A 24624-nucleotide genomic window follows, 5' to 3' on the forward strand; every position below is an offset into this window, starting at 1 on the left:
AATTGACATAAAAAATAATTACAACTTTTTTTACATTTATAGGTATATAATAATATGTATTGATATATAAATATATAATAAAATACAATTAATTTTACGGTCTACATTATGACTTATTTTTCACGCATAAAATTGTCAGGTGCATAATTTAAAGGGTTATTAATGGTATCCAAAGGATCACGTCTACCTAATTCTATAACCTAAACATTTGAAATTGGCTTTTTATTTACACAAATAAATAAATTTAAAAAAAACTTTTTTAAAAACATGCTTTTCTAAAAAAAAAATAGTAAAAAGTAAAAAACAATTGTATTACAAGAACAATTTTCCAATCAATTGTAGCATATTTTATTTAAAATGTCAATTACTTTGAAAACAACCGAAAATTAACTAATATTTTAAATAATTTTAAACATCTTTAATTTTTGACTAAAAAGAAAAGCGTGGGCCCTATTCAACAAAGTCTAAATTCATTGAGTTAAGTATTATGAAATGTATGTGTCACACACAAATATTAAATTAAATTTAAATTACAAAAGAACTTTCAATATAAAACAATATCTGATAAATTTATTAGGGACTTTGTTGAATAGGGCCCACAGTTTTCTTTTTAGTCAAAAATTAAAGATATTTAAAATTATTTAAAATTTGAGTTAATTTTCGGTTGTTTTCAAAGTAAATGACATTTTAAATAAAATATGCTACAATTGATTGGTAAATTGTTCTTGTAATACAATTATTTTTTACTTTTTACTATTTTTTTTTTTAGAAAAGCATGTTTTTAAAAAAGTTTTTTTTAAATGTATTTATTTTATTTTTTTACTTTTTAGTCCTATTAAAGGTATATAATAATTGCTGTATAGATTACTAAATTAATTTTGGAAGATTTGAAAAAAAACATGAAATTTTAGTGAAATGATCCCCACATTTGACCCTGTGTAGGGCGACCTGGATGTCCGAGTCCCAATATAATTACAGGATATTGTATTGCCATCTAAGACGAGTGCCTGTGCCAAGTTTCAGCCCTATACGACATCGGGAAGTGGGTTAAATTAATTTTGCAAGATTTGAAAAATACCCGTACAAACGTACGTACGTAGCGAGCTAAAGAAACATGTAATACATATATATACTATAATACATATTAAAACGAGGATCATAAGTATAAAAAAAAATAGTCGCAAAAGAAAAATCTAATGCATTATCAATTAAATATTTATAAATGATCCCAAATTCATATTGGATTGTATAAAAGTAAAAAAGGGAGGTAACACATAATTATAAAAATAAGAAACTACATGTTCATTTTGTAGCCTTCTACTTAGTAGGTTATGTATTATACTTTTTTTAGTTTTTTATAGGTACAATATTATATTTTATGTTATAATTACTAATAAAATAAATATTTCATAACTATATATTTAATACTTATTATCATTTAAATGTAATTCAATTATTATTATATGTTTCTATGTTTGAGTATTTATAACTATACAACTCAACATGAGTTGACGTTTTACATTACTAACAGCTTCCCATATACCCGGCTTCACCCGGAGTATTACATACAATTGCCACAAAGTACTCACAAATTATGTTTAAACTATCCTCGTGAAACACTCTTTTTATCAGTGAAAACTAGAATAAAATTCGTTCGGTATTTACTGAGAAAATCGTGCATAGACTCGGTAAACGAATTTGTTTATCGAATTAGATAATAATTAAGTTATTTTTGAAACTGGTCGACGCGTATTCGCATATAATAGGTAATAACTAATAAGCAAGTACGAGGTATCAATACGTTTATTCTGATTTCTAAGAAAGTTAGTTAAGAAAGTTATTTATAGGTCATATTGTCATAACAACAAAAGTAATAAAGCTATCAAAGTTATTCAAATTATGATGGCTATTGTATTTTCTATACAGTTCAATGTTACATACATTTTAATGAACAGTATTTAAAATAATACTCTAGTTTGTAACAAGCAGGCGAGCGCAATAGCGAGTGTTTTATTATAGTGCCGCGCCAATGTCCAACGTGATAGAGCTTAATTATAAAGACCCACCTGGACCCACTAATGCAGGCGAATGTTGTAAGGGGTAACGTTACTCCTTACCACGTGGTAGAGTGTAGATTGAATGGACATCGGACATGGACTTAGAACATTGGAAAATAAATGTTTAGGATAACAATAGAAGTTAGAACCCTCTATAATTCTGCGGATCAAGCAGAAGCGTGTGGAAAGCACCTGAAACTAATGCATGAGGTTAATTCAAGGGTATTCTCATATTTTTTTTATTTCGATTTGTCTGCCAATGTTTCGGAATTCTTGTAAGTTACATCTTAAAGGCTGCACTTTGAAGAATTCCGAAACAAGTCAATATAAATAATAAATATATGGACGTATCTTCGAGAATACAAACCACACAAGGTCGTTTTCAGTAGACATGAATAATTTAAAACGACGAGTATGATTATACTTCATACTTGAAAATGTCTTAATATTGACCAAACGATAAACACAGGTTGCCGATGAAACGTCCTATTATATGGCCATTGTACCGTCTAAGGTCGACCTATGGTTGTTATTATATACGTTTACTTTTATATCGATATTTTATATTATTCAAAACATAATTACTATGATGTATCGGCTATACATAATTTATCTTAACATCGAATACTTAATAAGAAAACGTGTTATAATGTAATAGTTGAAATATCACAGAAGTACATTTTAATTTAAGAATAGTGTGTCCACAGTAGTTTAATAGCCAAGAGCTATAATATAACTACTTTCATTGCATTCAACTGGATTTGAATATACCACGTAAGTACAGAGAAATAACAATGATGCAAAATATTAATAAGAAATAATATTTTCAAATAAAATAACTTAAAAAAAAAACACAAGTCAGTGTTTAATCGAAATAGGATCATTTAAATTTATTATACATGCATGTGGAAGGAAATCGAGATGGAGAAACCCATAAAAAGTAAGGTTATATAGGTAATTATTATGCCGATAGCAAAGACTGTAGTCAACCTTTTCGAATAAAAGTCAACGGTGACAGATTTCAAATAAAATATTTTTTGAATACATTAAAATTTTTTTAATTGAAAAATATTGTAATACATTTTTATTCAAATAATTAAGAATTTACACAGAATCAGCGACAGATACGCCGAGTTTCACTCCGCCCTGTTGACTATGGCGACCGAGGCACCAAGGCCTATTGCCAATCTTCCAGGACATTTGTGGCAAAATACATGAAAAACAAAAAGAAAAGACAACTATTAGTTAGTAGTGCAGTCATGTAGCCAATATTGTTAGTAAAACAATATTGTCTACATGGCTGCAGACTGCATAACTCACAATAATTAGTTGTTAATTTGTCAATAGGTATTGCTGTACGATGCTAACTCGCCAGGTAAAGGTGCGGCTGATGACGTCTTCAAGCAATTGAAGGATGAAGCGACGTCATTGAGTAACGCTCACAAGAAGGACGGAACGAAAGTTGCTTGGCTTTCATACATTTTAAATGACATACTAATTTTTGTAGATTTAAGGTTGTGTAAAATAACTCGTATATTTTTTTAATTACATATGTAAATTTTACGAAAATTATATTGATAATTGTTACGTAAATATTTTTTATGCGTATGTTTTTTCTAACAAATATATTTATAACAAGCTGTCCGGATCCGGCGTTGCCCGAGATTTAGTCTGCCAGGGCTGAGTAAAATAATTCCCATTCCCATCTCTCATCTCTAATCTCTAATCTCCTATCACTTATCAGATAACAGCGTGACAGCGTTTTTGTGATACTTTTTTCAGTTATTATGTCCTCCTCTTACTCAAGGGTCCCAGTCCAGGTCCCAGATCTCGTTCCAACAGTTAAAAGCTTGCCCAGAATCGTGGTACATAGAATCGGCTTGTTCCTTTAACCATCACCTACCATTTGCTCGAGTACCGTGGTTACCATGGTTACAAACCAAGTGTTTATTTTGGGTTTCCATGGTTACAAACATTTAATTTATTTCCATTTCATATTTAAAGTAGAAAGTTCGTGTTTGAGGCCACCCTTAAGGGTTGAATTTCCAAAAAGAACTATGCCAGTTAGGTTCGCGGGAGTGTACTCAACAACTTCTCAAAGTTTCATGGCGATCGGATGAATAGTGTACTAATGCATAAAGGGCAAACAAAGAAACAGACAGACATGATTCTCAAATAACTATTAGGTATTAGGAAAAAACATGTTTTATAACTTCTTAACATGTTATTTTTGTGTACATTTTAAATGACAAATTAATTGTTGAAGATCTAAAGTTGTGTGAAATAACTAGTATATTTTATTATTAATGTAAATTTAACGAAACTATTTTATGAAATTAAAGAACAGCACAATAACAAATAGAAATATTTAAGACTTTTAGCATAGTGGAAAAAAGGTCTTAGTAGGTTAACCTTTAGGTTAGCTAGGAAGTATAGGATATGCGGAAGGGGACAGATGGACTGTTGACAGTGAAAGTCATAGATGACAGTGGTGGAATTTGAATTAGAAAATAATACGATTGCACGTCGAAGATTTATCAAGGCTAGTAGGCTAAGCACGCGAAGGTCGAAATATTGTAATCACTCGAGGAAAGTAGGTTAGGTCAGCTAAGAAGTATGGGATATGCGGAAGGGGACAGATGGACTGTTGACAGTGACAGTGGTGGAACTTTGAATTAGAAAATAATACGATTGCACGTTGACGATTTACTAAGGCTATGCTAAAAACTAGGTGGAATTTTATTTATTCAATATATCGGTCTATACAAGTCCCAATTATATACTAGCATTTCGACTAAATTGTAGGGTTATAACCATATTATATCAATATATGAGAAGCTATTTTATTTAAAAAGTTAGAAAAGTCAGTTTAATAGTATGTAATTTCGACGAGGAACAAAACCCAGCTATATAAAAGAGGCGGAAACAACCTTAAACGTAGCATAATTTATAAGACGTGTATTACAGCTGCTATAGATAGCAACTTATTCGCTACTATAGTTTTAGATGTTGGCTTTTATTTTACTCAATTCGTTAGCTGTACAGGTTTACTGCCAATACTGACAATAAGCACCGACATGAGTTATCTAGAATTACAGGTAAACGTTCTTAAATGGATTGGTATATTCCCACCTGCGGATTCATCTTCGTCTCCGACTCTCTGCCGGGCTTACATGGTCTATCGCGTGCTGTTCATCTCGATCATCTCGGTATTTGCATTGGCCACAACCGTACAGCTGTTGGTAGCCCCCGACCTGACAATGATCACCCGCACCATCGACTTGTGGACCATGATCGTCTCTGGCATCTTCAAGTGGTATTGCATGGTCAGAAGTAGCGACGACTTCATGGAGTTCAACACCAACCTGATGGCAATCCAGACCCAAGGGCTGATATCGTATGGCAGGAGATCTCAACGGTTCACCGCCGATTACATGGAGCCGGTCAGACAGACTACGGTCATCTATCTACTGTTTGGCGTCTGCAATGTTCTATTATTTACCATAAAACCTCTGCTGAATTATCCTCAGAAGTAAATGCCAAAGTTCCAGTTTAGATTAGATTAACTCGGCGGGTCGAGTAGTAGAAACACTATGGCGAAAAAATTGGGGGGGCTTGTCCTACACAAGGCTACTTGTGAATACTACTATATATAGAAAAAACAAAAGTTCATGCGTAAAAAAGGTTGTACATCATTTTCCAGCAAATTTTGCAATACACACAAGAACTCAAATAAATATATTATAATTGAAGCATTTTGAGTAAAATCGAGTACATTTTATTTTAGTTAAATATAGGTCGTCACGAGATCTTTGGTATGTACTTTGTAAATTAGACTTTGAGTGAAAATAAATATTATTTAAAATCACTCGAGATGTAAATGCAGATTCCTAAGACACTTGCAGTGCTACATCATTGCAAATTAGGCACTTCGTCGACTGAACGCGATAAGTTTTCGCATATAACATATTTTAAACAATAAATAATGTTGTTTTTTTTAGTGGACGACCGGATTTGGTTTATTTCAACGACCCAAATAGCTATCCCTTATGCGCCTGGATGCCGTTCACGGTAAAAGAGCGTTGGGTTTTCAACGTTATCTTCTTCTTGCATGTCTTTACGATGGCAGGCATCACCAACGTCTACTTAGGCATTGATTCATTCATGTTTGGTGCCATGTACTCAGTGGGCGGTCAAATAGAATTGCTTAACGCGTCGTTGGACAACATTGAAAAGGCATTAGTCTCTGGTAAATAATTAAACCATATAGTATTCCATGTGGTCGGTTATTAACGATTGAATCTAAATTGATAAGTATCCAAATATTCAAAGAGTCAGTCGACCTTTCGATTGTCTGTGTCTGTATCTCTTCTCGTTTATCTATCTGTCGCATTTATCTGTTCCACAAATCACATGTGGTGCAGCTAGCTGGGAACTTAAAAGATTTCTATTTCGAGCCTATGACTTTACCAGTTGTCCAAAGAAGCAAAGGTAGAGGAGGAAAGCGACAGACAGTAGCGAAAAGTTTACACTACTGATATAGCGTTACCAATTAGTCACGATTGTGAAGTTATAAAAAAAGCACAGATATTAAAATATATGTTTATGTTATAGCGTTATCTACTTAAATAGTAAAATAAATATTGACGCTGGAATTATAAGTGATCTGGTGGTCGTTTAATGGCGGTTTGCAAAGACCATTCCTAAAGTTTAAGACTATAGTTTAACACTACTGAAACTACTTAAATTTTAAGTGCAATTGTATTATTCGGCCACTGTTTTTTGAAATAAATAAGTTTTATTTTACTGTCTAAAAACTGAAAAAATTGAAATGTTTTAACTACCACAATATATTGATGTAAACATTTTTTTCATTTATCAATCTCATGCTGCTTTTTTTGTTAAACAAAAAAAATATTGTGATCTATAGTTTTATTTCTGGAGCCTGGAAGATTTGCTGAAAATTTTGGGGTCCATGTTTCATATTTTAGTTAAATTTATTGTAGTTTCGTGTCTTCTATTCAGTATGCAACATTAACATTTTCGAACACCATCACTAAGGTCTAAAGCCTAACAGCTTACTACAATTAAAAAAAAATATATTGTCGCCGTATTCTATATATTTCAACAGATGGAGACGACCAAAACTCAACAATGAAATTCGAAAAAGATCAACAAAATCAATTCCATTCTATGATTGTGCAATCCATCAAACATCATATTCTTATTTTACAGTAAAGTGTTTGTTTAAAACTATAAAGTAGCTCAGAATGGTTTAACTGAGAAAAAAACAAATATTTATTATAAATTTACAGGTATATAAGAAAACTAAGAGTTATGTTCAGCTTGCTCATAATTGTCGATTATTTGCACGGAATAACATCTTTGACATTTGCCATGTTTCAATTGACGGTACGTGTATACTGTTACGTCAATAAAATCAAATAGAGCCTATTAGAGATGTCTACGAGTTACAAACTGTCACAATGAACAAAATATATGAACTGGCGAATGTATTTTAAATTGAATAATTCCAAACATCTAACAGCGACACAAGAGAACTGAGAAAACAGAATGAGTTTAAACTAAATTGTATTCTAGCCAGGCGCAAGTGTTATAGCGATAGATCAAGTTGACTAACTACCTATTCTAATATAATATATATTCTAATAGCCAACCATAGATTGTTGTCAGGATTATAAATTTAAGATCACAAAGCCTCTTGTCTTCTCGTGGCATCTATAACGGCGCCGACCTTATTTCAAGTAAAATATAAAATACCGTTTTTCGTTTACAGATAAGCGTAGTCCCCAGCGAAAAGATTGTTGTAATTTTTTACATAGCCTTGAGTCTTGGACATCAGTTTCTGAACTGTTTCTTCGGCGAATACCTCATCCAAAAGGTGGCTGGTAACACATAATTGATTTGATTTATTTTGGCGGTGGCATTGATCGATCTTTAAGAGGGGTTGGTAATAGTTTACGATGTGTTGTCTCTTAAGCAAATGAGTGTAAGAACTTCACTTTACAACGTACCTTGGTGGCGAGCCGACAAGCAAGTTCGTAGGTTGTTAACGTTGATGATCACCAGATCGAACGAGCAGACAATAATCGACGGATTCTACCTGTATAAATTGTGCTTTAACTCTTTTATTGCTGTAAGTCAACTTGTAAAACTTCATGCGGGTCAAGCACGATAACGCTAATTTATTGTATGTTTACAGTTCGTCAATGCCCTTTACACTTATTACATGGTATTGAGGCAACTGCATCAAACTGATCCTTAGCGATAAGCATAAATAAGACTAGAAGAAATCTGGAATTAGTGCTCTGACCATACCAACACCACAGACAACGGAAATTGCCATTTTATTTCATCACTTGTGACGAGGAAACACAATAATTAGTAAACAGATTTCTATTAAGTTAAGAATTTCGTTTAGTTATTGATATATTGTGCCTATCAATTTTGTTTCAACGTTAACATTTTTGTAGACCTTTGTTCTAATAAACGCAATGTTGATTTCTGTGTCAAATTATTTGAAAAAAGTTTAAATTTCTGTGATAATTGACATTTAAAAGGGTTTACATTTATATGACAATCACCAGTCAATTACTAAGTGCAATTAATAATACCTATTCTTGTTCCGCGTTTAATAATCAATTTTACAAACGATTACCAAGCCCAATCAGTAAAATGTTCAATGCTCTTAAACGCCAGTTTCAAAGCAGAGTGGTATTTCCAGTACTTTTCTCTGTTTAGCTGGATTAAAAAGAATTGACAGGTTTCGGAGGATGACAATGAATGAACTAAATTGCTCGCTTGACATTCAAGGTAGGCGAATGTTGTGGAATGAATGGATATAAGTCATGTTCAGAGAAAATTTGAAAATAATTGTTTAGGATGACAATAGAACCCTCTATGATTGTGTGGATCAAGCAGAAGCGTGTAGAAAGCACCTGAAACTAATGCATGAAGTTACTTCAAAGATATTCTCATATTTTTCTAATGCCGACTTCTCCTAATGTTTCGGAATTCTTGTAATTTACATCTTAAGGGCTGCACTTGCACTTGGAAGACTTCCGAAACACTGACTGACAAGTCAATATACAAAATAAATATTGGACGTATCTTCGAAAATACAAATCACACAAAGTCGTTTTCAGTCGACATAAGAAATTAAAAACGATGGGAATGTTTATATTTTATTGTACTTCAAAATATATTAATATTGACCAAGTGGTAACGACAGGTAGTTACACTCATCTAATGTTGCACCATTCAAATAAAACGTTATCTAAATAGTAAATAATCATCTATATAACACAGTATTCAAATAAAAGTTATTCGAATAATTTGTAAAAGTATTATTTAAATAATTTGTGTTCTTTTCAAGGATTATATTTGAATTTAGAAAATATATAAAACTAGTAATTATGGGAAGACAGTTTTTCATTCGAAAAAAAGAAAAAAATTAATCGATTAATTGTTTTTTTAAAAATGATAAGTGTTTTAAAATTAAAACTAATAAAACTAAATAAACATACCGATGAACATTTTGAAATCAACTCTTCAAATGTACCACCAAAATATCTTATAAAAAATGATTAGAGTAATTTTTTTTTAACTAATTCGAAAAAATTGTCTTCCCATATTTACTAGTATATGTAAAAATATTTCTAGTATATTTCTAAATATAGAATATTTTAGATTTATAAGAAATAATATTTTATATAATTACTTGATAAAAACAAACTATTTAAATTTAATGATAATTTAATCAGTGTTCAATCGAATTTTTTAATATGGAAAAATATTTTCTATTCTAGTCTGTTTGGGATTATGCTTTTTTTATTATTCTCACAAAGACGAGGTTTCAATCGACTCTATTGTTACTTCTAATTATTCCTAGTTTTACCGATGAATAAGATGGTGGCTTGGGCGAATGAAAATATAACGAAAGAAGTAGGGTTAAGATTTTAGCGCGGAAATCATGTAGATACTATAATTCATTTAAAGGTTAAGATTTTTAGCACAGTTGTCCGAGAGCTGAACAGTGGGCAATAATATAACATGTATGTGAGAGCATTTATAAATTCTCAAATAGGATCATTTCAATTATATTATACATGCATGTGGAAGGAAATCGAGATGGAGAAACCAAAAAAAGTAAGGTTATATAAATAAATAATATGCTGATTGCAAAGACTGTAGTCAACCTTTTCGAATGAAAGTCAAAGGTGACAGATTTCAAATATAATATTATTTAAACATTTTAAAAACTTTTAAACTGAAAAATGTTTTTTTTGAATATCCACACTACAAGCGGATACGTAGGCGCATGTATATATGTATTATGTAGTATGTCTTATGACCGAGTTAATGTCAATTTAAGTATACCCACGTCCAAGGAACTGGTCGAATATTGTATCTCTTAACTCGTATATCTAATCTCTATTATCTTTAATATCTTATCTCTTATATCTTTTATCTTATCAGATAATTATTTACACGATAATTTATTTGATTTCGATTTTTTTGAAACAGGATCGAGTAATGACGATAGTCTCAGTGGACGAAATTCTGATGAAATTAAAAAAAATTCCGAAAATGTTGAGCAAAGTGTAGAACATTTTGATAAAAAAAAAAGAAACTATTTTTATCGCCCAAAAAGTTGTCTTCCCCACCACCTTCTTTCCTTTTTAATTTTTTAAATATTATTAGGCATAATAACAAACGCAGTGGCGCCAATGCAGCACGCGACTTGCTCTAAGTAGTCTGACATGGTCACAACTGTCTTGGCAAACACATTGTTATCATGATAAAACGTCTGTCAAACAATGTTTCCACAAACGTTTGTTAGGTGTGGACACAGCATCATGAAAATTCCTGGCATAGTAGGTTTAAATGATAGCAGGACTGTTTAAACACCTTTTCAGGTAATAAAAAAAATCGTCGACAACTATTTAGACGAATATGACTACTTTGTCATAGGTATATTGCTGTACGATGCTAACTCGCCAGATAAAGGTGGGGCTGATGACGTCATAAGCAATTGAAGGATGAAGCGACGTCGTTCAGTAACGCTCACAAGAAAGACGGAACGAAAGTCGCTTGGCTTTCAGTGCGAGTGCCCAACATAAAAACGCTACGTTGTAAAGTGCCACGTTGTTCGACCGGGTAAATTAAAAATGATTCTCAATTAACTATTAGGATTTAGATGTTATAAAAAAATATTTTTTTATAACTACTAAACATATGAAGGGCTGCGGGGAAAAAAGATCAATGTCAATTTTTTAACATTCTGAGAAAATCATGTTTTTAATTTCAAAACGTAATACATTTTGCCTGTATGCCTAAACTTCCGGCGGTCGTTACTCTCGACTAATCTGTTTTTTCCCTGGTTCGATCGCATAAAAGATACAATACATCAATACAAATAATTTAAAACCAAAATCTCATTTAAAAAAAAAATTGACAATGATCTTTTTTCCCCGCAGCCCTTCATATTATTTTTGTATACATTTTAAATGACAAACTAATTTTTGTAGACTTAAGGTTGTGTAGTATGTATTAATTATTAATAAAATATATTCAGAAATAGTTTGCGTTCTGATAATTTGTCTTGAGTTTTTATTTATTCAATATATCGGCCAATACAAGTGCCAATTATAAATTAGTATTTCGACTAAATTGTAGGGTGGTAACCATACATTAATATATGCAAAGCTATTTTATTTTGATTAATTTACAAACCGTTTCTCAAAATATTTGTCCAAACTATCTATTAAATAACCCTAGTTCTATAACAGCTATCTAATAATAAAAATTAAGTACTTCATTGTCTCTTAGAAATCAGGTTAGATAGAACTATTGAGAATGAGTATTTTTTTTATATATATGCACGGGATGAACCTTAAAATAAAGAAAAGTACAATAACAAAAAGAAATATTTAAGACTCACTGGCTAGCACAGTAGAAAAGAAGTGTTGGTAAGTTAGGTCAGCTAGGAAGTATAGGATATGCGGAAGGGGATAGATGCACGTTGACGGTTTACTAAGGCTAGGCTAAAAACGCGAATGTCAAGATATTGTAATCACTCGAGGAAAGTAGGTAATGTCGAGGCAATTAACAAGAAGGTAAAATTTTATTTATTCAACATATCGGTCTATACAAGTCCCAATTATATACTAGCATTTCGACTAAATTATAGGGTGATAACCATAAATCATTTTACCATTATTTGAGAAGTTATTTTTTATTAAAAGTTAGAAAAGTCAGTATAATAGTATGTAATTTCGACGAGGAATAAAATCCAACTATATACAAGAGGCAGAAGGTTAAGAGGCGGAAACGACCTCAGACGTAGTATAATTTATAAGACGTATAATACAGCAGCAATAGGTAGTAACTTATTCGCTACTGTAGTTTTGGATGTTGGCTTTTGTTTTACTCAATTCGTTAGCTGTACAGGTTTATTGTCAATACTGGAAATAAGCACCGACATGAGTTATCTCGAATTGCAGGCGAACGTGCTCAAATGGATCGGTATATTCCCTCCTGTGGATTCATCTTCATCCCCGACTCTTTTCCGGGCTTACACGGTCTACCGCGTGTTGTTCATCTCTGTCGTTTCGGTAGTTGCATTTGCCACAACCTTACAGCTGTTGGTAGCCCCCGACCTGACAATGATCGCCCGCACCATCGACTTGTGGACCATGTTCGTCTCTGGCATCTTCAAGTGGTATTGCATGGCCAGAAGTAGCGACGACTTCATGGAGTTCAACACCAACCTGATGGCAATCCAAAACCAAGGGCTGATATTGTATGGCAGGAGAGCTCAACGGTTCACCGCCGATTACATGGGGCCGGTCAGACAGACCACGGTCATTTATCTACTATGTGGCCTCTGCGCTGTTCTATTATATACCATAAATCCTCTGCTGAATTATCCTCAAAAGTAAATACCAAAGTGCCAGTTTAAGTTAGATTAACTCGGCGTGTCGAATAGTAGAAATACTGTGGCGAAAAAATTGGGAGGGGGAGGGCTTGGCTTACACAAGACTACTTATATACCCAGAGAATATGTATGTATTGTACACTTAGGTATTTGTACTCATATAGTTTTAAATATTAAAAAATGACAAAAGTCCTATAACTGTAGATACGGTTGTATATCATTTTCCAGGAAATTCAGTAATACACCCAATATCTCAAATAAATATATTATAAGTGAAGCAATTTTAGTATAATCGAGCACATTTTGTTTTTAATTAAACTAAACACTTGGGTCGCCACGAGATTTCTCTTTCTCAGATTGTTTCCCATTTGCGTCACTGCCCAAAGACACCGGCATACAGGGTGGGTGGCAACGTAAATTAGACTTTGATTGAAAAAATATATCATTTAAAATAACTCGAAATGTAAATGCAGATTTCTAAGACATGGTATAGTTCAATGATGATTTACTGTCTTACGACTGGCGTTCTATTTTATAATGTTAAATAAACCCATTGAGTATTTGAAAACCCTTATAATAGTACTCGCAGTGCTAAATCAGTGCAAATTACTAAAAATCAGGCACTTCGTCGACTGAACGCGATAAGTTTTCGCATATAACATATTTTAAACAATAAATAATGTTGTTTTTTTAGCGGACGATCGGATTTGGTTTATTTCAACGACCCAAATAGCTATCCCTTATGCGCCTGGATGCCGTTCACGGTAAAAGAGCGTTGGGTTTTCAACGGTATCTTCTTCTTGCATGTCTTTACGATGGCAGGCATCACCAACGTCTATTTAGGCATTGATTCATTCATGTTTGGTGCCATGTACGCAGTGGGTGGTCAAATAGAATTGCTTAACGCATCGTTGGACAACATTGAAAAGACATTAGTTTCTGGTAAATAATTAAACCATATAGTATTCCATGTGGTCGATTATTAACGATTGAATCTAAATTGATAAGTATCCAAATATTCAAAGAGTCAGTCGTCCTTTCGGTTGTCTGTGTCTGTATCTCTTCTCGTTTATCTATCTGTCGCATTTATCTATTACACAAATCACATGTGGCACAGCTAGCTGGGAACTTAAAAGATTTCTATTTCGACCCTATGACTTTACCAGTTGTCCAAAGAAGCAAAGGTAGAGGAGGAAAGCGACAGACAGTAGCGAAAAGTTTACAATACTGATATACTTAGCGTTGCCCATCAGTTAAGATTGTTTATGATTTATTTATGTTGTATGATATCTACTTTAATAGTAAAATAAATATTGACGACGGAATTTTAAGTGGCCGTTTATTAAGGCTATAGTTTAAAAATACTGAAACTATATAACCTAACTTTTAAGTGCAGTTGTAGTATTTGGCCATTAACTATTTTTTGGAATAGAACACTTTTATTTTACTCTCTAAAAACTACCACAATATATTGATGTAAATTTTTTTTTTAATTTATAGTTATTAAATATAAACTTTTTTCTTCGATTTTACAATAATTCTAAAATGTGATTTGTAAGAGTTGTTAGAAGCGCTTCATTTTGGTTTTGAAAAACGTTTAAATTTGAAATCCATGTTTCTCACTTCAGTTATTCTCATTGTAGATCCGTGTCTTTTATTCAGTGTCAAACACTCTCCTTTTCGAACACCATCACTAAGGTCTAAAGCCTAACAGCTTACTAAAATTTAAAAAAAATATATTGTCGCCGTATTCTATATATTTCAACAGATGGAGACGACCAAAACTCAACAATGAAATTCGAAAAAGATCAACAAAATCAATTCCATTCTATGATTGTGCAATCCATCAAACATCATATTCTTATTTTAAAGTATAGTGTTTGTTTAAAACTATAAAGTAGCTCAGAATGGTTTAACTAAGAAAAAAACAAATATTTATTATAAATTTACAGGTATATAAGAAAACTAAGAGTTATGTTCAGCTTGCTCATACTTGTCGATTACCTGCATGGACTAATATCTTTGACATTTGCCATGTTTCAAACGACAGTAAGTGTGTGCTGTTATCTCAATGAAATCTACATAGAGCCTATTAGAGGTGTCTACGAATCACAAACTGTCACATTTTACAAAATATATGCAATGACGAATGTTTTTCAACATTAAAAAACCCAAACACCCTACAGCGAGACAAGAGAACTGAGAAATCTGAGAAACTGAGTTTAAACTAAATTGTATTCTAGTCAGGCGTAAGTGTGATGGCGATTGACCAAGTTGACTATTCTAATAGCTAACCGTAGATTATTATCAGGATTTTAAGTGTTGGATCACAAAACCGTTTCACAAAACCTTTTGGCTTCTCAAAGGCATCTACAACGGCGCCGACCTTGTTTCGAGTAAATATAAAATACCGTTTTTCGTTTACAGATAAGCGTAGACGTCAGCGAAAAGATTGCTGTAATTTTTTTTATAGCCTTGAGTCTTGGACATCAGTTTCTCAACAATTTCTTCGGCGAATATATCATCCAAAAGGTGGCTGGTAACACATAATTGATTTGTTATATTTTGGCGGTGACATTGATCGATCTTTAAGAGGGGTATGTAATACTTTACGATGTGTGTTTCTTAAGCAAATGAGTGTAAGGACTTCACTTTACAACGTACCTTGGTGGCGAGCCGACAAGCAAGTTCGTGGATGTTTAACGTTGATGATCACCAGATCGAACGAGCAGACAATAATCGACGGATTCTACATGTACAAATTGTGCTTTAAATCTTTTATTGCTGTAAGTCAACTTGTAAAACTTTATGCGGGTCAAGCAGAATAACGCTAATATATTCTATTGTGTGTTTATAGTTCGTCAAAGCCCTTTATACCTATTACATGGTATTGAGGCAACTGCAATAAACCGAGCCCTAGCAATAAGGATGAATAAGATTAGAAATCTGGAAATAGTGATCTGAGTATACCAATACCGCAGACAACGGAAATTGCCATATTATCTCATCACTTGTGACAAGCAAACACAATATATAGATTTCTATTAGTTTAGGAGATTTGTTTCATTCTTGTTATACGTTAATATTTTGGTAGACCTTTGTTCTAATAAACGCAATATGGGTGTATGTGTCAAATCGTTTGAAAAAGGTTTGCATTTAAAGATAATGGCCAGTCTATTACTCAATACAATTAATAGTATCTATTCTTGTTCCGCGTTTAATAATCAACTTTACAAACCATTACCAAGACCAATCAGTAAAATGTTTTAATGCTGTTAAATACTAGCAACGTGGTATTCCTAGTACTCTTCACTGTTAAGCTGAACTATAAAGACCCACCAGGACTTCAGACATTCAAGGCATGTGAATGTTTTAAGAGGTAACGTGGTAGAGTGTAGAATGAATGGACATCGGACATGGACATAGAAAATTAGAAAATAAATGTTTAGGATAACAATAGAACCATTTATGATTCTGCGGATTAAGCAGAATCGTGTAAAAAGCACCTAAAACTTGCATAAAGTTAATTCTACGATGATGTTCTATGTTTTTATTATGTCGACTTGTCTGCCAATGTATCAGAATTCTTGTAACTTACATCAAGTCAATATACATAATAAATATGGAAGTATGTTCGAGAATACAAATCACACAAGGTCGTTTTCAGTAGATATAAATAATTTAAAACGACGAGTACTTCAAAATTTCCTAATATTGATCAAACGATAAACACAGGTTGCCGATGAAACGTCCTATTATTTTGCCTTTGTGTCGGCTAAGGTCGACTATGGTTGTTATTATCTGCGTTTACTTTTATATCGATATTTTATATTATTCAAAACATAATTACAATAGTGTATCGGTTATACATAATTTATACTTAACATCGAATACTTAATAAGTAAACGTTTTATAATGTGATAGTTGAAATATCACACGGAAATACATTTTAATATAAGAATAGTGTGTCCACAGTGGTTTTATAGCCAAGAGCTATAATAGAACTTCTTTCATTGCATTCAACTGGATAAAATCCACGTAAGTACACAGAAATAGCAATGATGCAAATTATTAATTTTAGCCGGCGCTTTTAATTATTCCTAGTTTTACCGATGAATATGATGGTGGCTTGGGCGAATAAAAATATGATGAAAGAAGCAGGGATAGGATTTTAGCGTGGAACTAATGTAGATACTATAATTTTTTCAAAGGTTAAGATTTATACAGTGGGTAATTTATAACGTGTATATAAGAGCATTTGTAAATTCTCAGATAGGATCATTTCAATTTATTATGCATGAATGTGTAAGGAAATCGAGATGGAGAAACCCCACAAAGAGTAAGGTTATGTAGGTAATTAATACGCCGATTGCAAAGATTGTAGTCAACCTTTTCGATTGAAAGACAATGGTGACAATTTTAAAATATGTTGAGTAGATTATAGATATGTAGACATACGAAGGAGACACTATAGTAAGTATATTAAGTCACAATCCACAAATAGTAATATATCAATAAAAGTCATTAGAAAAAAATATTTGCCAATGCTGCATGGAGATAGGCATCCTTCGAATAAAACGTTATCTAAATAATCATATAGATAACACAGTATGCAAGTAAAATGTATTCAAATAAAATATTATTTGAATATTTTCAAACAATTTTAAATTGAAAAAAAATATTCGAATACATTTTTATTTATATAAATAAGAATTTGCACAACTCTGGAGGTAGGAATAGAATTAAAATCTAACATGTATCGTTAAAATAATGTTAAGCTCCACCGCGATGAGTTACCGCCTGGATCTACAAGTCGATGTGCTCAGATTGCTGGGCATTTTCCCGCCGGCCAACGGTAGCAACGCGACGGCCATGATCGCGTTCAACATCTATCGGGTGATGTTCTTCGCCGTTGTGGGCATCGTGACGTTGTCGATGACCGTCCAAATATTCGCGGCCCCCGACTTGTCGGTATTGGCTCGGACCGTGGACATGTGGACCATGAGCTTTACCGGTTTGTACAAATGGGCATGCATGACGTGGTGCAGCGACAGGTACGCCGAGTTTCAATCCGCCCTGTTGACCATTGGCGACCAAGGCACCAAGGCCTATTGCCAGTCTTCCAGGCTATTTGTGGCCAAGCGCATGAAATCCACGCGATGCGTCACCGTCGTTTATCTGATCACAGGCATTGCGTTGTCTGCTTTCTTGATCGTCAGTCCGCTGATCACCTATTCTAAAGGGTATCCATTTTATACCTATCATTAAAACTTAGAGCACTATACATTTGTGATAGACTACTTTATTATAGACCTTCAGTTGAATTTTCAGATCCTAACTCTCGAGAATGAGTTTGAATCAAGCCTTCCCATCAGTTTATTAAATGCCAACTTTGTTTGGTAGTTTCACTTTTATTTTTCGATTATATACCGTTTTTAGCTATCTACTCCAACTCCAAAATACATGATATTGTCCACCCAAAACTTAACTATTCCATTTTTACACATCCGATGTATTAGATGATATTTGTCATCTAATATTCATTCGATGCTACATGTTTTTCTAAATAATTCTATTATTGTATTACTATTTCTAAACTGTGGTGAAAAAATGTATACCGTGATGGGTTTTTATTGTAAATAATTACAACTAATATTATCCATAAGTAATATAAAGTTTGGTTTTTTTATATATTTTGTTCTAGCGATCGATCGGATTTTGCCTACTTCAACGACCCCAAAAGCTATCCGCTTAGCTGTTGGATGCCGTTTACTATTAACAACTACACTCTGTTCTATTCCATGTTCACACTTAAGTCGGCAGTACTGTTTATCGCGGTCAACTTATACTTGAGCATAGACACGTTCGTGTTCGGCGCTATTTACGCTATAGGAGGCCAAATTGAATTACTCAATGCTTCACTGAACAACGTGTTCAATGACTTAACAATTGATGGTGAGCGAAATGTGTTATGTTAAAAGGGGTTTGTCATATTACACAGTGTAGGATTTAGTTAAATACCAACTACAGGCACTAGACATTAGACAGTTATCCTCGATTAATATTTATTTATTGTAATACAGAACAGACAGTGCATGTATTATAGTAAATAATATACTATATAATAGTATGTATACAAATATACCTAATATATTTAATGTCCTTACTTAATTTATTATGTTAATCAAATAGATAGGACGTCGTTTAATGGCGCTCCTGAAAATCGCACGCCGTAGGAATTATTTCATCATTTATATCTATTACCACAATAATTATTTCTTTCAAAATCTAGATAGTGGTTCAATCACAAGGTTTGGAAGTGAAAAAAATAAGATGTGGCATTCGAGGCTTTGCGAATGCATCAAGTTTCATACAATGATACTCGAGTAAGTGTACTATCCAACAGTAAACCGACTGTCGTAGTGCATTCCACTTTCCAATGTCAGACAAAAAAGGGTACCTATACCGTTCATCAGAAACCCTCCATTTTCATGACAAAATTGGACGTTGATGGAAGAGGCTTAACGAGTTTTATTAAAAAAACAGAGAATCCAATTACCATAGAGTTTATAACGAGAAGAGGAATATAAGGAGAAAACCTAGTAAGAGTGAGCATGAATCTTCAAAAGTAGCACTGGAAAAGAAATCACAAATCACAATAGTAATAGAAGACCAACGAGATAAGGTGTGTCATTGTAGTTGAAGAAGACATATTAATATAAGAGCGTTGAAAGACTGGAAAGTGGAATGAACTAGATCAAGACGAATGCGATTGATGCGTGCTGGCAGTAGACATTTTAATGTGTTAGTATAGATAAGAAGTGGTGGACTAGATAATCTTTTAAAAATTATTTGGGTTTGACAATCTTCGACAAAAAAAAAATGTACTGGTGTATAGTAATTTCTTAATACAATTACCGACTATTCTTTTTTTACAGCTACATAAGTAAATTGGAAGCCATGTTTCGCAGTCTATTGCTGGCCGATTATTTACACGCGATAGCTTCTGTGACGTTTGCAATGTTTCAGACGACGGTAAGTAATAGTCGCACAGAAGTCTAGAATCTGAAAAAGGCGTTAAAAAATAAAATCTCTTGAATTTTAGAATAAAAAACATAAAAATATATCATTTTGTATGTTTTTGGGCTCGCTGAATTCAAATTTGGAAACAATTTTACAATAAAGTCTATATTCAATGACTTAAAAGGGCAATGTTTTAGATTTGAAAAAAATGTCAAGTTACACATCGGTTTATAGGTTTATGTGGTCGCTATAAATTTAAACTACCACCAGTACTTTTAACTGCAAGAAATTGCAGCTGCGTTTTTTTTTCTTCTTTATTTTTATCTTTTATTGTGCATTTTAACTCTTTTATGGGCGGTGGCTAGTATATTGACCACTTCTGTTATGGCCTTTTAGGGGCGATGGTTAAAGTAGACAGCCACTTCTATATTTTTGGTTTTTTTGTTGTTGGTTAGAAGTGATAATCACATAAAATAGACCACCAAACATCCATTAGAGCACGCGGTTACATCATTTTTATTTTATTTCTCACTTGTATACAAATTAAACCAAGTATAGGGTGATAATAATAAAGCAAAATAAGTAATAACAGTAGTTGACTAAACTTTTATCCGCAGCTAGAGTAGAAAAAAAAGGTTAAAAATTCAAAACGTGTACTTCTATATCTTACATTACTCATAATTAACTAAGCTAACTTGTTTATTATAAGTATAATAAACAAGTATTTATTATTTATAGTAAAAACAAGCTGTCCAACAGCTCATCACTAGTATTGTGTTTATAGGTCAGCGTCGGCGTTGGTGAATCGATCAGTTTGGTATTTTTTATTTTCGTTAGCGTCGTACATCAGTTCTTCAACAATTTCTTTGGTGATTACATCATAAGAAAGGTATATATATATATTACATTTTTTTTACTATAATGCCGACACCAATACGGCCGAAACGCACAGCTGTTGACAAAACGGTCGGTTTTTTTTTTTTTACTAGCAAATCAGCGTTGGAGAGACGTCGTACTGTTCGCCGTGGTGGAGAGCCGACAAGACAATCGGTCAGTGTGTAATGATCATGATCAACAGGGCTAACAAACCGAAAATTATGTCTGGATTTTACATGTACAAACTGTGTTTCAGATCGTTCATAGCCGTACGAGTACAATATTATATTTTATTTTGTAAAACTGTACTTCACCTAATACGCATTTGAGTTTCGACGACTTTTTCCCACACGAAACGTGAGAACAAGCTAGCAGAGGCGAAATCTAGGAATGATAAAAGGGAGGGGCTAGAAAAAAAATTAACTTTAAATACATGTAAGCAATAGTCATGGGGTTAACGTTTTTATATAGTAAAAAAATCTATAATATTCTAATATGTAGTACATTATAATAAAATGACATACACTTTTAATGTATACAATTTCAGTACATAAGGGATGGGGCTTTAGCCCCCATAGCCCCCCTTCCTTGTATCCGCCTCTGCAAGCTAGGTATTATGTTACTTGGGTGGGGTATACCTTATAACTACCTACTTGGTTATGATTTTCCTACCAAAACCAATATTATATACTTACTGCTCACAAAAAAAAAAATGACTTGGGCGTATAAGGTTTTTTACACACACACTTTGAGGAGAAATGAATTCGAACTAATATGACTAAACTGCGAAAACGTCTTTTCTCGTTAACAAATATTAAATAGGTACCTACTTAATACTTGATCTTGTTGTTTATAGTTTGTCAAAAGACTGTATACATACTACATGGTGTTGAGGAACATCGAATCCGCCAACGGTTATAAATCCTTGTCGTTTTGATCGGCTTAAGACGGACTTGTTTTTATTTTTTTTTTTTCTAAGCTTTGTAACATTAAAATATTTTGGGCTCGTAGAAACCTTTGCCGGTTACATGCCTTTGTCTGGATTCAATAGAATTTGTTAAATTATATGCATTACGTACAATATATATTACTACAAAGTTGTATTTTATTTCACCTCAAATTCAACATATTTTATTATGTCACTTATAGTCACAACTGAAGTCAAATAGATAAACTGTAAAAATCATAATAAATAATAAAAAAAATTAACTGTATATCTAAATACATATTGACTATTTAATAACAAATTCGTTATTTAAAATTTATTTTTTGGCACTTCTATCAGAAAAAAACAAATATAATATCTAAGAACATCAACATTTTTAGAATATATTTTTTAGTTAGCCGGTAGGTATTTGAATTCTCCCAGAAGAGCACCTAAACCTTTTTAACAGGGGTAATTTTTTTTTTTTTTTACTTATAACATAATATACTAATAAAAAGACTTAAATTAATTTACTATTCAGTTTTATTAGTAAAATTAACCTTAATATTAATTAGCCTATTATTGAATACATCAGGTGGTAAAAAAAATTTCAAAAATTTTCAAATAGTGGTCCAATTTTTCATGTGCATACAATTAAGCGAATTCAACTGATTTGCATCCGAACATCGTTTAATAACAGGACAACTGCCACACGGCACAAAACTGCTAGCATTTCTTTTGACTAACGACTTAGATGAACGGTACTCGACATTACCATCGGTGTTCACACGTTTCGTCACCAAACCGTCGTAGACTAACAGATCGAGTATTGATGAAATATCGTCCACAGTCAATCTCACTTTGCTGATGCCCGTTTTTGAAATGAACTCCAGTACACGATCAGCAGTTGCGTATGTAGAATTGTACTTAACTAATGGGCTCCTCACACTGTTATTCTTAAGAGCTTTAGCTTTTTTCGCCTCTAAGAACTTGTAACTGTGTTTCGTCAAGATTTCGATAAATTCGGATTCAAACTCTTGATTAGAGTACCACGCACCGCCAGTTATTGAACTGTCTGGTTCTAGTTCATACAACATGTAAACAATTTTTCTACTCGCCGCCACCGATTTGACGGCTTTTATTGATTTCTTCGCCTCTAGAGATTTTAATATTTTTTTGAGTCGCGGTAGCCCCAAGTTGGACTTGATGCGTACATCGCGTATCCATATACCTTTTCGCCCCGAGTCTCGTATCAAATTGAACACGACTAACTCTTCGGTATTGGCGTCTCCAGGTGTTAAAGTTGTGGACCCTTTGAACTTGTACCTAAGCGTGTCCTTTACCTTGTGCAACGTTATGGCATTTGACGTGATTAACTTATTGACTACGTCGACACGCTCCTCGATAGTCAGCGCCGGACATTCTTTGATGAGGTCATCGTCGGATACACCTTTGGTACCTGAGGCTTTGATTAAATCAAGTACCCGGCTTTCGGCTGTCTGCGGTTCCGTCTCTCGGCTCTTCTTCGTAACTGGTACTCCGTCAACAGAACCACCACTGTAACTCCGTTTCACGGCCGCCATTGTTCGAGCGGTCACATGATAGAATTAAACAATTTAAACATTTGGCCCTAGTACTCACAAGTGAAACAAGTTTGTACTCACTTTCTTCCCAAATTTACTGCACCACAATTATTGAAATTTGGAAGCCAGCAAAGACAGCACGAGCACTATCACATTCAAAGATATAACCTCACATTTTTTTTTATCATAGTCCATCGTCGATAACAATGGCAAGACAGATGGGTAAGCTTGCAATAAGTGTTATCAATTTACGAAATTCGGCTGCCGATTTTCTCCCATCAAAAATTACACGATCAATTTTGTTTATTTTCTTACAACCGTTTGATTTGTTATTATACAAAGCTACAGCTAATTATAATAACGTTATATTATTTAAAATTATATTTATTACAGTAATAAATTACAATTTTATATTGAGTATAATAATGGGCCAACGCGACTGCGATAGTCGCTTTTAAAATATTAATCTTGTATACCTATGAAGAAATAAAGTGTTAATACATAAATACTTATTAAATATTAAAATATGTATCGGCACATGATATAAAATTTAAATGTATTTTTTTATTAAATTCTAAACAGTGAATACTCTAATTCTAAATACATAAATGTCCCTTACGAGTAAAAAAAAAATATATTCTTCTATTATAGTATGTAGAATAAAAATAAATACGTGTTTTTTCTAAAACGGTAGATTTTAAATATACAAAATAATATTTTAACAAAAATGTAACAAATTGTTATTTTTTTTTCTAAATACATTATACTTGCTATTCCATTTTTTGCTATCAACTTAATCCTCTAATTTTTTTTAACACTAATATTGAGGATAACTTATATTTTATGATGATAGAAAATTTAACATCAAACGCTTAAATAATTGTTTAATTATATTCCATAACAATTAAATTATCGAACAGAAATTGTGGTGACACACTAATTATGGAATTACAAGATTTGCAGATTTGGTCTTTAAAAGTATTTGTGACACACTGACACCTTACACAAAGTACAAGAGGAATAACAGGCACAGGAAGAAGTTTTGGGAATGAAAAGACCTAAAAGATGTGTTTAGGGAAATTCTTATAATTATAAACAAAATTGGGTAAAAAAAATACAATATATTATTAGACAAATTGTGTATATTTAATATTAAATTTTTGTATAAAATTGACAAGCTTAACTATATCACAAGTCTAG

At 32.8% G+C, this 24624-nt stretch overlaps 3 protein-coding genes and 1 long non-coding RNA gene across 4 annotated transcripts; 3 read left to right on the top strand and 1 right to left on the bottom strand.

The window, feature by feature from the left end:
* Window positions 1-12562: 12562 nt before the first annotated feature.
* LOC126843063 (odorant receptor Or1) lies at window positions 12563-15925 on the top strand. Its single transcript, XM_050580370.1, has 7 exons — window positions 12563-13017; window positions 13712-13959; window positions 14786-14888; window positions 14970-15066; window positions 15445-15549; window positions 15648-15803; window positions 15875-15925. Exons 1-7 carry the CDS (start codon window positions 12563-12565, stop codon window positions 15923-15925), a joined length of 1215 nt encoding a protein of 404 aa, XP_050436327.1.
* Window positions 15926-17805: 1880 nt separating this feature from the next.
* On the top strand, window positions 17806-20079 carry LOC126843064 (uncharacterized). The gene is made up of 4 exons (XM_050580371.1): window positions 17806-18260; window positions 18722-18972; window positions 19310-19403; window positions 19956-20079. Exons 1-4 carry the CDS (start codon window positions 17806-17808, stop codon window positions 20077-20079), a joined length of 924 nt encoding a protein of 307 aa, XP_050436328.1.
* Window positions 20080-20841: 762 nt separating this feature from the next.
* LOC126843496 (uncharacterized) lies at window positions 20842-21915 on the top strand. The gene is made up of 3 exons (XR_007686427.1): window positions 20842-20929; window positions 21030-21185; window positions 21773-21915. It is a non-coding gene; the product is annotated as an uncharacterized LOC126843496 (long non-coding RNA).
* Window positions 21916-22138: 223 nt separating this feature from the next.
* Window positions 22139-23596, bottom strand: LOC126843080 (probable DNA-directed RNA polymerase III subunit RPC6). The gene has a single exon (XM_050580392.1). The coding sequence runs from the start codon at window positions 23422-23424 to the stop codon at window positions 22462-22464; it is 963 nt and encodes a 320-aa protein (XP_050436349.1). The 5' UTR covers window positions 23425-23596; the 3' UTR covers window positions 22139-22461.
* Window positions 23597-24624: the final 1028 nt, after the last annotated feature.

Source organism: Adelges cooleyi, unplaced genomic scaffold (genome assembly GCF_023614345.1).
Source record: "Adelges cooleyi isolate 19-005CV unplaced genomic scaffold, UGA_ACOO_1.1 ACOO_flye_CR_arks_rails_tigmint_CR_PRNA_574, whole genome shotgun sequence".
Taxonomy (NCBI): Eukaryota; Metazoa; Arthropoda; class Insecta; order Hemiptera; family Adelgidae; genus Adelges; species Adelges cooleyi.